The 16,803-nt window shown below is 40.3% G+C and overlaps 1 protein-coding gene across 1 annotated transcript; it reads left to right on the forward strand.

The window, feature by feature from the left end:
• Nucleotides 1-5,966: 5,966 nt before the first annotated feature.
• On the forward strand, nt 5,967-15,695 carry LOC135464354 (ankyrin repeat domain-containing protein 33B-like). Its single transcript, XM_064741780.1, has 4 exons — nt 5,967-6,143; nt 10,767-10,896; nt 12,831-12,971; nt 14,538-15,695. Exons 1-4 carry the CDS (start codon nt 5,967-5,969, stop codon nt 15,116-15,118), a joined length of 1,029 nt encoding a protein of 342 aa, XP_064597850.1. The 3' UTR covers nt 15,119-15,695.
• The last annotated feature ends 1,108 nt before the right edge of the window (nt 15,696-16,803 follow it).

Raw genomic sequence — 16,803 nt, forward strand, 5'->3', positions numbered from 1 at the left:
AGTTAGAAGGGAATCACGCAAACAGATGTAATCAACTGTTTTTAATGATGTTGGAAAGGCAAAAGGAATGTTTTAGGCAAGTTAATGAAATCAGAATTCAAATTGTGTACCATTCTAGTATGTAAGTCGTCGATAAATCTCAAGGTGAGTGTTAAACCTTTCTCAGATGGCGTGGTCACGTCTTAACACAGCCCTAGTTTCTCAACCTCCATGAAAAATGTATTTTTTCCAATAGGCTACAAGGTACATTACCAAAAACGATTGATTTTGCTGAACGTCTAAACGTCATGAAATTCTAAAAATGCAGTGATGAAAAAATAAAACAAATCTTTTCAAGTGATTCTATTGCAGTTACATTCAATAATCGAGTCGTTGGTAAAGAAAAAATCGATAGCCTAAAGAATTGATCAGAGCAGGAATTGAAATGTGCTGTTTCATGAGAACATATTTTCTCAGCTTTTCTCTACAAATGAGATTCCATACAAACGATGTAAATTATTCGTGTATTTGCAACGTAGATCGTTTTTTTAGTGTAATTGTTCTGGTGACAAATTTCAGTTCAAATCCATTTGCGTGGATGAATCCGTATTATAATGTAAAATGTAATTCTGGGCATGCTCATAATTAATAAGATAAAGAAATTCTTGCGTTTTCAATGCCAAGAAAATAACAAGAGAAAGGGCCTATAGGATAATGTCACCAACTCTGTGTGAACGTCTGTGTATTTTATGTCTTAGGACACTTTATATTAAACACATTCTATATGGCATGTTCTGTAAGCCAAATGACAGTTTTGAGTGGGCTTAATACACGTAAAAGTGTTTAGTATCTAAACATGTTTAATGTTTACTATATCGATACACTTTTTACACTTTTATTTCTGTATCGCCTTTTTACATTTAATAACACAAAGTCATGTTTAGTGAACATGTGTGTTTGCTGAAACTACATATATTTGCCACATTACTACATTTACTACGGTTTACTAATGAACACATCTCTTGAATGTGCTAAACATAGTGTTTATGAGTAAACACCAGGACGTATTTACAAACAAACGAAACGCTGATTTTAGTGTGTAGTGGTGGCAGTGATGTAAAGTTAGTGTAGAGAGCGGCACATTTGAAGTCTTGCATTTGAACGTGGTTTGTGTGTTCAGTTTGTCATGCAGGAGTCTTCTTATCTGGTAGCTTGGGATGCCTATATACGGAATGGTTATATATATATTGGGGTGGTCGGGTCTCGTTGCTCTGGTCTTGTTAGCCGGATTGAGGGTTTTGCTGATCGTTCTCTCCACTAATTGTGGGGGGTATCGGTTTTGGGTGGTGAAGGCTGTTTTGAGGTGATTTATTTCCTCTTGGAGGTTGATGCTGGATATCTGTATGGTTCGTTTCGTTAGGGTAGACATTATTCCTCTCTTGATCTGATTAGGTTGTTTATATTGGTAATTCACGTATTGGCCTGAGAGCGTAGGGTTTGCGGTATACTAAAGTGAGAAGTTTGCCGTTCTTCTTGCTGATAAGTACATCCAGAAACGGTATGGTTGGGTTGCATTCTTGTTCCATGGTGAACTGTATCCTGCTGTTCTGGGTGTTGAGGTGGTCAAGTAGAGACTGGGGGCTGTCAGTCTTGTTCAGTGCTGCGAATGTGTCATCTACCTTACGGAACCAACACAACGGTCTGATGGGGCTTGCAGCTAAGGCTTTGATCTCAAATTCTGTCATGTAGATTTCGGAGATAAGTGGTGATAGGGGGGATCCCAACGGTAATCCGTGAACTTGTTCATATATGTCATCTCCCCACGTGAATTAGGTGGAGCGCGTACACGAGTCCAGAAGGTTTATAATGCTGCCAAGTTTCATGGCTGTGTTGAGGGCGTGTTGTCCGCTGTTCAGCTTCTTCTCTTATGATATTGGTAAATAGGTTGATGACGTCATAACTTGTCAGTTGGGCTGTGCCTGGGATGTCTTTTATTTTGTTACAGTTTACACCATAACAGTACCTGTAATCATAAAGCGACAGTGTTAAGCCACAAAGGGAGGTCATTCATATGTTATAACGTCGTAAATCGAAAGCCGTGTATTTTATGATGTAAATACGAGTGCTAAGGGTCAGATATCCAATCAGAATCCGTCAGAATCACAAGTTTCCATTTCACGAACTTTAGTTTGATTGGCGCTTATTGATCTTTATAAACCCGATATTACAAACGCCATAACGGTGGGGAGCTAAGTGAGATTGAGAATGTGCCGCCTGTGTAAGCGAGGTCGTTCAAGCGACTAATAAGGAATCAATGCACCGATCAGTCAAGGGTCTAGCTCAGTAGAAGAACGAGTGGGCTTGAATAATTAATTGGGTAGCGATTTGATCTAATTCTTAATGCCGTGTAAAAGTCGTTTTCATTCTACTTGTTGTGGTTAGGTTTTTTTATGACTTTGATTGGAATTTCAAAGAACAGAAATAACAGTTTTAGTGTTTGTGTTTTTCCTAATCAAAGACATGCCAAATTCCCACCGGAAACAATTATACATTGCGAACTACCGGTTCTAGAAACTATTTGCGTGGATGCATACCAGTAACAAGCACCCGCGAGGTGTTCATCGTGACTCCGTGACTTCGACTCTAATTCACAAGAAATAAGGCGCCAAAAGCATCTCGACACATACCGTGAATGTGTATACATTCAAATGGGGTTTCAGAATGTCTGGCGCAAGCCTTTGTGAGTGTGTCTAATTCCGCTTAACCCGGGGCTAGGGGCGTACATTGATCGTGTTGAATTGGATCGCCACATTGGGTATATGAACAACTGCAATCAAAGCCAACTGAATGAGTGAGTGAGTGTTTACGGTTTAACCTCGTATTTAAAAATTTTCAGCCATATGAAGACGAGTTGAGAGTATGTCAGAGCCAGTATATTGACACGGGTCACTCAGTCATTGCACTTTTCCTTAATGCTAAGCTGCAAGCGACGAAGCTACAACTTCCACTTATAAAGTCTTAGGTGTGACCCTACCCAGGTTTGACCCTGGACCTACCGCCCCGAAGCTTCCAACTAAGCCATCGGGGCCGGTCAAAGCGCAACTGAGGAACACATCTTATTATTGACAACTTATATTCTAGTGTAACGGGGGCAGCTTTCCAGTGCTTATACTAGCAGTAGCTAGCGGGAATTTCCCTTTAGTTCTGTTGGCAGAGCACAGGACATCGGCTGCAGAGACCCGAGTTCGAATCCTTGTCTGACCCACGTAGTGAACTCCTTCAACCATTACACTGATGCCGTGATCTAACAGGTTCCAGGAAGTGTAGAGCTCTGGGCCTGTGAACGTGGATGTGTCTTGAGAGAGAGGGAAGGGTTTAAGTGGGGAGGAGTGTAACAGGAGCAGCTTTCGAGTGCTTATACTAGCATTAGCCAGCGGGAATTTCCCTTTAGCCCAGTGGGCAGAACGCTGGACATCAGATACAGAGACCCGAGTTCGAATCCTTGTCTTACCCACGTAGTGAAATCCTTCAACCATTACACTAGCATGGTAATCAAGATGCATACTGATTTCACTCATTCACCTACAACATATCTCCATGACGTCTCTCCAACGTTATTAAAAACTGTTGACGGCTTGTCTTTGCATCATTTATTTACTTTCCTAGTTCTTTAGTTGTTTGCATTAAACGTTTGTTTCTAGGAAGTGGCCTTGTCATTTTTGACCTGGGGCGTCCATATTGGTTGGCGGCGGGTTTCTGAATGTCTGTTTCAAAGCATAAATTCGTACAAAACTAATTTAATTATCAGCATGGCGGAGATTGTTTTACTTCTAAATCTGAGCTGAATGTACTATGGATATACTTTGTACACACTATGTATTGAATTGCTGCTGTCGCGCCATGAGTTAAGTGAAACGTCTCTATAAGGCATTTTTTTAGCAGGTATATGGTACTGGTAGTGTACGCACATTTACCTTAAACCAGACTGGAGAGCATTACAACCAGCGTCGATAAGGTACTGGTTTTCAGTATATATGATAAACATTTCAAAGCTGTCTTATTATCAGTTGTTGAATAAACATGTTTCAGTTTATTACAATTAAACATTAAGCATTTTTATTATCTGTCGCGAAGAGATGTTTATCACGCGTTTAAATGTTAAAGATTTGGATTTTTTTCAATGTACACAAGGCAAGAGGTTGTATTGTTAACACCCTGGGTGGGGGGATTTTTATTACATAAAAAATACTACAGCATAGAGAGTAAAACCAGCACATCGACGACAGTGTGAAAACCGGCAAATGGTCTAACGTAACCGGTGAAATACGGCCTCTTGTCAATTTACCTCAGTCAGGGTTTTATTCTAGCTGTTCATGTAAATGCGTAAACAATAACAAATTACACGCATTACAGCACGGCGTGTTAAGCACGATTAGGTAGACTTACGGAGAATCATGATCAAAACTAGTAAAGTGGTAAAAGATGATGAGCCCCACTGAACTGTACGGTAGGGTTGTGACGAAGCGTGAGGTCTTTTCTCTTATCACTTCATTTCTTCTTAACCAGTATTTAACTAAAAGTTGAAGTCGAACAATCGAAAACTGGATTTGAACCTTGGTGTTATGTAAAGGTCGATAATCGCAGAATTAATGTTCCTGAAAAACTGTGTATACTAACGCTACAAAGAGAACAGAAGAAAACCTAAGTTAGGATGATTGTCAGGTACCGAACGAGGTAGCGAACACTCAAAAGTATAAACTGTTAATTTTAACGGAATGTCTTTTGTTCTGTTATTACAACATAATACAAAGTCATCTTCAACAAAATATTCCATTAGTGTAATACAATCAGTTTGCTGATTTAATAGAATATTTACGCTATATTTAAGAGAATAGTTTTCGGCAATAACAGAATACATTATATGATCACTCAGACAACAGACTTTCTGTTAAATTTAATAGAGAAAGCCGGATTTTGAAGTGTGTTGTTTTTTCTGGCTTGATCGTTTTCCGAGCTGACAGAAGAAATCCATCCATCACGGAGTCTTGGCTGACAAACGTTCTCGCGAGAGATCGATGATATTTTGCGGGATTTTCTTTGCATCCGGGCAGTTGATCAAACAACCCGCTTACATAGCGCTCTCCTGATTTGTCTCCGAGCCATGCTGGCGCATCTGGTTGAAAGGTTGACGATGGAAGAGATTGTCATCATAAAGGAGACGGGAATAATTTGGGTGAATAATTTGCGGGGGATGATTGCATTAAGCACAAGGAGATCCCAACTTTATAACAGGAAAGAGGTCATTTATGTAACTGTGCATCGATTTGTGAAGAGACATGTATTCATGAATTTACCGCCGAGATGCCTTTTATTTAAGCAGACTTTTGTGATAGACAAGTTTCTCTGTGTTACACTCTGCTGGACATATGTAACCAGTTGTATTCATGTGCATTGTGACAGTCTTTAGGATTATGTTTGATTTCGTCTAGAGTTTGTTTTCGATTTTGTCATCGCTTTCAACATTGTTGTGATCATATCACACCGGTGTGTGTCTCACTAAGAAATCTCGTTTGAGTACACCAACATTTTTATCGTGTCACCTCACTGAAACGTCCGACAGAATATTTCATACATGACGTCCTACCTGGCCACAATACAAGTATACTTAAACAATGAGGACTTGTGACTTATACCTTGCTGAGATAGTCTTTAGAATGCCAAGAACAAAATCAAAAGTTGACCTGATTCGGGATCGAACCTGAGCATCTTGGTTAAAATGCTGTCGTTTTAATCGCTCTACCGTAGTTACGTTTTGAACTCAAATGTGATCTCTTAAACAGTTTTTTCTCTGCTGACAACGTTCTAGTTTATCTTGTATTGTATCCTACATTAGGACGGACTTTTGTATGTCAACGCCCTCTTTGTGATTAGATTATTATCTACCCGTTAATGTCTTTTGCAGAACTGTGACCGGTTAGTGATCGGCCATGCATCAAGACATTGACGATGACAGTTCGACCAGTTCTGACTCCCAATACACAGCTTCCGGTGATGATATCACTATTCTCGACGCGTGCATAGAATGTGACATCGAGGCTCTGCACGTGCTCCTTGAGGATTGTCCTCAATATGAAGAGGTTAACGAAGTCGACAGATCCGGTAGGGTGAGTTGGTTTGATTATTTGCTTTTATTTATATTTTTAGGTATTTGTTTATTTTCTGTTTATCTATTTATTTATTTGATTATTGTTTAACGCCACACTATCAACAAATTGTGGCTTACCATGGCTTTCAGTTTCATGGTTGGTTGAATACTACAACGAGTGCCCGGCGAAAACCACAAAACTTTGGCAAATTGCTGATGAGCTTTTCCATGTTACGTACAGATATTAACACCATCGTCGACAGTTTATTGCCGACATTTTGCAAGTTGGAGACAAACTGTCCCTCGTATAACGTACAAGTATGTGCACCGCACTAGTAGAAAAGAAACGGTCATCAGCGAACGTTTGACAGCGCAAAGGTTTACACTAGTGTTGTTGACCACTTTTTACCATAATGCTGGCCGCTGTCGTATAAGTGAAATATTCTTGTGTGCAGAGTAAAACACCAATCATATAAATAAATAAATCGACGGCTTTTCACTAAGACTCCGCATCTCATGTGTGAAAGCGTACTAACCACTCGGCTACCACTCGCGTCCCACCCACAAGTAGAATATCCACGAACCCCGGTATATACGGCATAGCACACCAATAAAAAGAGACTGAAGAGTTTATAGCACTCTAATAAAAATATTAATAAATCAAAACCTGAATCTGGATGAGGGCCATATGGATTTCGAAAAGCGTGTTCAATGGGCTCCGCATACTGGATGTGATTTGTGAATTGGCTGATGGCTTGCTTGTGGTTTTTATGCGGTACACGATCACGTGAAGCCCATCAGCACTATGCTATTTCCATGCTGAATCTCGTGATTTCCCATCGGTTTAGTTTAAATGCCACGTGGGACTCTTTTTATATCAACTGTATATTTCTCCAATTTTAGACTTAATTTTTAAATCATGTATCTATATTTTGAACAAAGACTTTTGCTCGTTGGATTTAGCAAATCCCAACTCCGCATATCTTACACGACTTTAAGATATTTCCCTGGTAAAAACGTGCCACGTATGCATGTAAAGTGGTATATCACGTCCAACCGTTTTTCCGATTGCGCTGCAGAATCATATTTGCATTTTATGTGTTGTCTATTTTTGTCCGACCTAGAATCATTTCGAGGGTTGCGTGCCCTACATTCGTGCTCCTTCCCTACCCAACGCTTCCCTCACCCATTGAAGTCGTTCCGGTATAGGCAGATATCTATGCTCAAAAGAGATTGAAGAGCTAATTCATATACGTCCGTCGTGATACTTCAACCCATATTACTGCAATATCCATCGATCCACAGAGTAAGGACCATCACAGACAGCAGGCTATGTACCTGGCTAGTAGAGGTTTGCCAGCGAATAACCCTGCCAGTTCTGGTCTCTTCCGCACAAAATAGGCCTGGATATGGACGTCATAGGCGGCTGACGAGGTACTTCGTCCAGCAAAGATTTGTCAGCTTACATAACCTTCCCCCGGGGTGTTCTCGCGCCAGGCCTGATATAAACGGTACGATCGTCATATACATGCTGCAAACTTAGTCCATGGGCTACGCGAGCGCGATTATTTTCCGTAATAGATGCGGCATTTGGCAAAAATATAGATTAGGAAACGTTCGCGTGATACTACGCTATAATATGACGTGTTGCTTCCACTTTTTCTATAAAACATCGTAAAATGCTGACAAATTTGTAACTTAATACCAAATAACACATCAATAAATGATGGGATGTTAACTACCTTGATCGTCTTTCAGCGTTCACCTTGAATTCGGGAGACGACCGCTCTTGTGGTGTCATATCTGGTGTCTTCCGCATAATACTTCAGTGGCAGCAAGACTTTCTCCCTGTCACAAGGAATATACAGTATATATATATAATATATATACAATTCCTCGAAGTGCGCAACCGATAGTGTGTAACCGATAAGCCAGGTCCTGAAAAACTGCTGTCGAGTGACAAAAAATATGATATTTAGGTCTAGTCTAATCACAACTGGATCGCCAGAATGGCTTTTTAGTATGGCTGCATTCAAGAGCTGCAACGGGGCCTCCATGGCTCAGTCGGTTAGCGCGCTAGCACAGCATAATGACCCAGGAGCCTCTCACCAATGCGGTCCCTGTGAGTTCAAGTTCAGCTCATGCTGACTTCCTCGCCGGCCGTACTTGGGAAGGTCTGCCAGCAACGTGCGGATGGTCGTGGGTTTCCCCCGGGCTGTGCTCGGTTTCCACCCACCATAATGCTGGCCGCCGTCGTATAAGTGAAATATTCTTGAGTACGGCGTAAAACACCAATCAAATAAATAAATAAGAGCTGCAAAGCTATAGTTTGAAATTCATGTAACACGAAATAACGCTTTAGAGCCAGATTTGCAGCTTATTAGGTAGATTGGTTTTCACGCGATAGTTCGTTCATTTTGAAGACCATCCAAGCTGAGAAGGTCTTTCAGACAAACTCCAGATCATACTATGGCGCTTGAGGCTCAAAACAGCGATTTGTATGATCTAGCATACAATAGATTATACTCTGGCGGCTGAGGTTCAAACAGCGATTTGTATGATCCAGCAGACAATAGATTATACTCTGGCGGCTGAGGTTCAAACAGCGATTTGTAAGATTCAACAAACTGCAGAACATACTATGGCGGATAAGGTCCAAAACAGCGCTTTGTAAGATCCGAAAAACTGCAGAATATACTCTGACGGCTGAGGCTCAAAACAGCGATTTGTAAGATCCAACAAACTGCAAAACACACTCTGGCGGCTGAGGTTCAAAACAGCGATTTGTAAAATTCAACAAACTGCAGAATATACTCTGACGGCTGAGGTTCAAAACAGCGATATGTAAGATGAAACTAACTACAGAACATACTATGGCGACTGAGGTTCAAAGCAGCGTTTTTAAAGATCAGACAAACTACAGAAGATACTGTGGAGGTTGAGGTTCAAAACAGCGCTTTGTAAGATCCAACAAACTACACAACATACTATCGTGTAGAGGTTACAGAAAACGCCTTTAGGGCTTTCCGAACAAACTCCAGAACATACCACAAGAACTGAGATTCGAAATGGTGCCATTAGAAGTTTCCTTCAAACTATAAACACTATCGCAGTTGAGGTTCGGTATTCGTCTTGAGGAGTTTCAAACAGCAACAAGTGTGTTTTCAAACTACACAAGTTATTGCCAGAATATGCATCCATGCAGGACGATTAATCATCAGTCACGGTAATCAGTTCATGTTGTTTTTTTTTTAATTTGATGGCATTTGCTCTTTAAGGGGTTAAGCAGATCTGTCTCTGAAAATGTCAGAGTGCACAAAAAAACTGCCATTTTCCCTCGAAAATTTCTGATGTTACAAAGGCACATTGAATGTAAGGTGACCGGAGACACTGTCTTATACGACCTGTCTAAGTCGAGTAAGATGTCACCAATAACCTGCTACTTTGCCGAATGCTCCGGAAAGATCCGGAATGTTCCGGAATGATAAGTCTCAGAAAAGGATTCAGTGGAAGCCAAGGTAACTGCGCATAATCTGTGCGCGCATCAGACACTTGGAGAAATGCCTAATGGCTGCCATTTGACATGCGTGGGTTTGGAGATGACAGCGACTGCTCTAAAGCTGAGATACTTAGGAAAAAATGGCTTTTCTTGGAAAGAGTTCGTCTAAGATGAAATCTGCGCATTTATGATTTATGCCGTTTGCGGTATTACCATGGAAGCCTTTCTTAAAATGCGACGTAAGAAATGAACTGGGTGAGAGCATCGACTCAGTTCTATTTCTTTACTAAAAGACAGGAGAAACGTCAAGTTCGTGTTTTCGTGTGATAAGGATTGAAATGGTATTGCCTTTAAGCCCTTTTGCACATAGCTTCACACTTCTGTGCAAGAATCGTCTGACTTTATGATTCCCTCAAGTTACAGACCTTAAAACTAAACTGACAAGTAAGATTATAAACACGAATTCTTGATCATGTATTTTTTTTCCATTGAGACAAAACCGAGTCATTAAACAATGTAATCACAGGTTCGAATACTGGTTTCACTAGTTAGACTGACTTGGTTTAATATTTCAGGGACAACGCCAAAAAAAAAAAACCATACTAAAAATAAAAATAAATGGTTTAAGAGCTTTTTGTGGACTACTAACTGTGTTTGAACTTCCCTTAGTTTCATTCTTTGTCAGATTTTATTCATTGATTTAAATTCACTGTAATAGTGGCCATTATGGACCATATTCCGTATGGTAGTAGTGTCTCAATGTTAAAGTTCCGTCTGTAGCCTTGTAATATTCTGGTGAAGTTCACTTGTATATTACGTACTTATGCATATGGCAAGCCACTCCAGTGAATGCCATTTTCGGGATGACAAATAGCCGTGTTACGTCAAAAGTTAAAGTGTCACAGAATCCAAAGGTGTCGCTGCTTTTTATTCACTGAAAAATAACGCAAATAGGAAAAGATATGGGCTAGATAATGGATTTAGTTGTTAGAATTGCTAACGCATGCTTTATTTTTTTTCTTTTCTAATACTGTAAATCAAAATTACAAAACCATCACGTTCGAAGTGATTCGGTACCATATCAACTAAATAAAAAAAATAGAATTTATCAACCAATATGATATCTTTTATGTTTTATGACAGACCGGACTCAGCCACGCATGCGCAAACGGGTTCACGCCTGCGGTGGAGGCCTTGTCTGAGGTACCGGAAGTGGACGTCAATCAGGCAGACAGTGAAGGGAATTCCCCGCTAATTTTTGCCGCCCAAGCAGGTATATTAACTCGGAAATCATTTTCCTTCTGGCGTAACTTTTTGCAGGCTCCTGGCAAGGCAGTTTTCTGTCTAGACAATTGTTACTGTAATTGTCGTCATTTATTAGAACCTTGTGTCTCTCACATTGTATACCATACATATATATGCCTATATATAAACAATAGATTTGCATTAAGCAAATCCTCAACATCCAGACCGCACCTGTTCGTGTCCGTTAGAGTATACATAAACTTTGCAGTAAACCTTTAATCTTACATGGAATATTTGCACGTATCTGTAGAACACATCAAATCACTGTATATACATGTATTTTAAAGAATAAAAATCACATGATCTGAAATGTCACCCCAAAACGGCGTATTTCAAAAGCGTTTTTTTTTTTTTGCTAATTATACTATGTAAACTCTTTAGCTACAATTTTGTGAACGTGGAAGTATTCCCGATGGCCTCTTCATACAACACTAATGGATTAAAATCCTGTCATACAGCGTTAGTATTGTAAATCAGCTTGAAATTTTTAAACAGAAACAAAATCTGATTTGCTAAAACTTAAATTATCTACTACAACCATGAAAACAGAGGTGGAAAGATCTGCCAGCAGCTGGTGGATGATCCTGGGCTTCACACAGACACTGAAAGGTTTCCTCTCACCGTAGTGTTGGCGGCCGTCGTATAAGTGAAATATTCTTGAGTACGGCGGAAAAGACCAGGGCCTAGTTGTTCGAAAGTGTATAAGCTAATACTAGTATTAGGTCATATCTTATACTTAAAATTTAGAATGACCCAGGAGCCTCTCACCAATGCGGTCGCTGTGAGTTCAAGTCCAGCTCATGCTGGCTTCCTCTCCGGCCGTAAGTGGGAAGGTCTTCCAGCAACCTGCGAATGGTCGTGGGTTTCCCCCTGGCTCTGCCCGGTTTCCACCCACCATAATGCTGGCCGCCATCGTATAGTGAAATATTCTTGAGTACGGCGTAAAACACCAATCAAATAAATCAAATAAATAAATAAAATTTTAGCCAAATCAGCAGCCAATGCAGCTCTCCAAAGTCATTGTGTAACAATAGCAGTTTTAGTTCATATTTAATATAATGTTACACAATGTTTTTCGGCAAAGTACAAAATTGAAGACTTGGTTTAAAGTTAAATCTGCTATTAAGTCTTAAATCTGTTTTGAACAACCGTGCCCGGTGAGATAAAACGAAATAAAAAAAAACAACACGAAATTATTGTGTAAATGGCTGAATAGCTTGCACCCGATTTCCTTGAGGTGGGAAAAGTTTCCTGTTTTAAATTACTCATCTTTATGTGAAATAATTTATAGTGTTCTGTCCGAAAGTTTCCTCTGTGCGAAAAGTTTCCTCTGTATGTACTAGCGTGTATGTATGACCTTCAGTCGTATGAAACAATATGTAAAGATATTTTACTTTTGGAGATGTTTGTAAGAAGTAACCTGGTTCTGCTCGCTGAAATTTGCTGTCGACGTGATAATGAACACAACGTGAATACCGATGATAGTATTAAACGTCAGCGATTGCCTATCAAGTAGTTTGAATACAATGACTGGGTACAAGAATCCATTAATCATGAATTCGATCCATTAACCTGTAAACAGCCAATCAAATCAGTAAATTAATCACTGAGGCCAATCAATGCACTTTGACATGGGCTGTTATATACAATAATTAATATTATGAATAATCTATGAATTACATAAAATGAAATATTTCTTTTACCGGATTTGCTCGGTAACCCTCGTAATTAAAGCCATGTTATGTGCAAAATTTATATTATTGTTTATACCGGCTTATGTATAAAATGCATTGATTTTACTCGTGACGTCACGTCACAAAGGGGTGTTTCCACAATGTCGTAACATCACAACTCGAAACACACGTATTCATGAACTCATGAATATGTATTTCTTTCCCTAAGGTCACACGGATGTGGTGAGGTTATTGTTAAACAATTTCAAGAAGGTTCGTGTTGACCAAGCTAACCGGTTGGGCTTCACGCCCTTACTCAAAGCCGCCATCCAAGGTAGAACATCCTGCGCTAAGCTCTTGTTATTTGCAGGTAAATATCTATTAAATCGATTAATTGTCTTTTTGATATAATATATTCCTAATTTCTCGCTTATTCTTCATGTCAGTTGTTACATTTATGCAAGTTGTCTGCCTTTATATAAAAAAAAATCAGTATTCTTTTCACCTTTTATTTACTTTGAAAGCTGTTATTTATTGCCCCTATCAGCTATCTTTTTGATATAATAAATAATTTCTCGCTTATTCTAGTGTCACTTGTTGATGTATATGCAAATTATCTGCATTTATTTTTAAAATACTGCCAATGTTATATTTATGTATTGTTTACCATGAGATCTGTTGCTGGTTTATTCAACTTAAGACTTGTTTTCACCGCAGCAAATAGGGGAGTTTGAGATAGAACTCTTGTGTGGCTAAAGGTAAAAACCTACTATATCGTGTTGTCAAATATGTTAATGTCAACATGTTCTGTTGACATAAATGCCACCGATCACCTGTTTCACCGTGTTTGCGTGCGCACAAATGACACATCTTTTCATCGGGAACATCCTATGTGCATCGTTCATCTCTTCTAAATAACTTTTTGTGAAACTTTTTCTTAGACAGTCATGTTGAAGTAGATGCCTAATATTTCTGAAAGGTCCCATGATACAGTAGGAGTATTTTTACCTCTAGAGCTAAAAGAGTTCGAACTCAAAACTCCCCTATTACAGCCTACAGGCTGTAATCTAGTTCTTGTTGGTTTGGAAGTAGCTTGAAGTGAGGATGTTTTCCATGTAGCTGGATAGGTGCGGTGGCTTATTCCAGACAACCAGGTTAACACAGATGTAGCGCTCAAGTCACGTGTACACGTGAGAAAGTTTGTCAGTAACTTGCTCAAGGTTAGTGGATTTACTCCAGACAATCAGTTAAAATCTCGCAGTAAAACAGTAAAATCTCGCAGTAAAACAGTAAAATCTCGCAGTAAAACAGTAAACATTGTTTTAAGCAGTTGTGATTTGTCATACGATGCGATTTGTCGTACCGAATCGCACAATTCGACATGTGGAATGAAAGCAGAATAAGTCTATTTCGTAGGCCGCGTTCACACGACGCCTTGCGTTGAATCCTACATTTGCATAAAAAAACGCATTCCATGTTTTGATTGGACTGGTCAAATTGGAGGGTTCGAATCGACAATCACACCGTGCGAATGTGTTTTAGGCAGAATTGTCAAATTCCTTGTTGCAGGACGGATTTCCACCGCTCTTTTATTTAGTGCTGCTTCACTGAGACGACTTACCGAAGGCAAGTAAGCCGCCCCGCCCGAGCCATTATACTGATACGGGTCAACCAGTCGTTGCACTATCCCCTTCACGCCAAGCGAGGAAGTTACAACTTCCTCTTTTAAAGTCTTAGGTGTGACTCGATCAAGGATTGATCCTGGATCCACCGGTCCCGAAGCGGACGCTGTACCAACTGTGCTCGGATCATGTGAACGCGGTGCATAGAATGTCATTCATTCGGTTAGTCGCATTCCACGAGTCAGATCGCAACTGCACACGATTTTAGTCACCACCAACCAATTATACCATTCCCATCTGTTTCATTTTTTCAGGGGCCTCACCCAAGATACGAGATCCGGGTCGTCATCTTTGCGCCGAAGAGTGGGCCAGATTCTGCGGCCGCCATGACTGTGCCGACGCCATTGCTAAACTCTCCCATACACGCTCATTCTTTTCCAAACCCAAATTCCGAACGTTAAGAGAGAAAAGTTGTAGCGTTCCTGACCTGAGTCAAGCCGAGGACTGCAAACCAGCCGCCAGTGATAAATCTAGCAAAGACGACAGTCAACACAGCAGCAATGGTAGAACGAAAGGCATTGGAAAGGCGTTCCGCAAAATTTTCCACTGGGAAAATGAAAGCGGAAACGGATTGTGTACGGACCAGAGTCCGTTTGCGATTGTCGCAAGGTGCGTCTCCACGCCGCTGCTTCCGGAAATTTTGAACTTTTCCAGCTCCCCTCCTTTGCGCCGACGGCCATTAAGTATCGAACATCTCTCCGCCATACCAAAAGTGGAGGTCACTACCCCAGCCGGCGTTCTGGACCAGCCAGATTATAACAACACGTCACCTGCGCGAAGGCGTCGGAAACAAACTTCTGGTGGATGCAAACACTGCGATGTCCTTTCCAAGTGAAACCAAATAGTGTTGTGAATTGTTGAAACAAAAAGATGACTTTGTGTTTTATTGGATTATATCCCGGCAGCTTGATTGTTCAAGTTACCTCTGGATTCAATGGGATTCAATAATGCGATGTACCCCGACACGCCATTACTATACTTGAAGCAGACGCATGTTATAAGCATTTCAAATTTTAACCGGCTTAGAAATTACATTCGATTGATATTTGTTTCTCTTTAAAACAAGATTTATTTGTGATTTTGGATTGTTGTATCTATTATCGGTGGATCCTTTTCATCTTTAGCAGTTACACGTTTAGTTTTGTAGGTAGCAGATTTTGAAGGGTCTTGATGTGAGAAAAGTACTTTGAGCCTTCCCGAAGATTTGAATTGGTTCGGACACTCCAGATTTAATGTTGTGCAAAGGTTCTGTTTATTTTTTTTTGTGAATTTCTGATGCTCTGTGTGTGAGGCAAACGTATAAACATATTTTCTATCGAATATTTTTACCCTTGTCTCTTTCCAAAGGTCAAATATCTGTGCACATTCATCGTTCTATTATACAAAAGTTTCTATACTTGAAAAAAAAATTATGGTACATGAAAAGAGTTTTGTCTTTCATCTGTCATACGTAGAAGCTCTGCTAATAGTTGAGCCAATTAGGCATAAAGAAATTTGAGCCGATCACACCAGACCCTACGATTTCGGGATTGTGCCATTGATGGCCGCCATGTATGCGGTACGACCAATTTTTCAATGTTTGCGACTAGATTACCACCTAGCTGCCAACGAAAAATGTTTGAATTGTGGGTAAATCGCAGAAAAAGCGTTCGATTTGTCTTAGAGGTTGTCGGTATCACAGTGCACCGTCAGCACTGAGTTTTGCTCTGATGATGACCCACGAGCTCTTGTAAGTGCTGAGCACCAAACCAGGCAGGAGCAAGAGCCATTATTAAAGTCTTTTGGTATTCTCACACAAGGAGATTAGGCCATGCGTATGTATGTATCTTTTGGCTTATATCTTCCTGGGGCCTCCGTGGCTCAGTTGGTTAGCGCGCTAGCGCAGCGTAATGACCCAGGAGTCTCTCACCAGTGCGGTCGCTGGCTCATGCTGGCTTCCTCTCCGGCCATACGTGGGAGGCTCTGATAGCAACCTTACGCATGGTCGTGGGTTTCCCCCTGGCTCTGCCCGGTTTCCTCCCACCATAATGGTGGCCGCCGTCGTATAAGTGAAATAATCTTGAGTACGGAGTAAAACAACAATCAAATAAATAAATAAATATATCTTCCTGTAGCAGGGGGAGTCCATGCCGAAAAAAGTGTCACTGTCACTGAAAAATCATGTCGAAGACACCAGACACAAGAGTGCAGTGTGAGTATTAATCATGTGGCTAGTTTGCAAATCATGCCATGACTCTTGATTCATTATCATGAACAAACTGTCATGTATTCTGGAGATTTCTCAGTTATGTCTTTACTCTACTAAAGTCAGACTTAATAGTTTTCCGCATACTGACTTGTCGCTAACTAGATCTGAAGTTAACATGATCCCACCAAAGTCAGATCTAAAAATACGAAATAAAGAATTCGATCGGAGAAAGATGAGGCAGACTACAGACATGTACGTCATTCCTTTGGGTTTTTTTTATTGGTTTCATGTTTATTAAATTTGATAAAATGGCATTTTGACTAATTCTATAC

The sequence above is a fragment of the Liolophura sinensis genome, chromosome 4, assembly GCF_032854445.1.
Source record: "Liolophura sinensis isolate JHLJ2023 chromosome 4, CUHK_Ljap_v2, whole genome shotgun sequence".
Lineage (NCBI taxonomy): Eukaryota > Metazoa > Mollusca > Polyplacophora > Chitonida > Chitonidae > Liolophura > Liolophura sinensis.

Bases quoted from the DNA above. Each gene is read 5' to 3' on its own strand.
- LOC135464354 (XM_064741780.1), top strand. From the start codon at position 5,967: ATGCATCAAGACATTGACGATGACAGTTCGACCAGTTCTGACTCCCAA. The intron at 6,144-10,766 runs GTGAGTTGGTTT...GTTTTATGACAG, and splicing joins AAGTCGACAGATCCGGTAGG to ACCGGACTCAGCCACGCATG. The intron at 12,972-14,537 runs GTAAATATCTAT...TCATTTTTTCAG, and splicing joins TAAGCTCTTGTTATTTGCAG to GGGCCTCACCCAAGATACGA.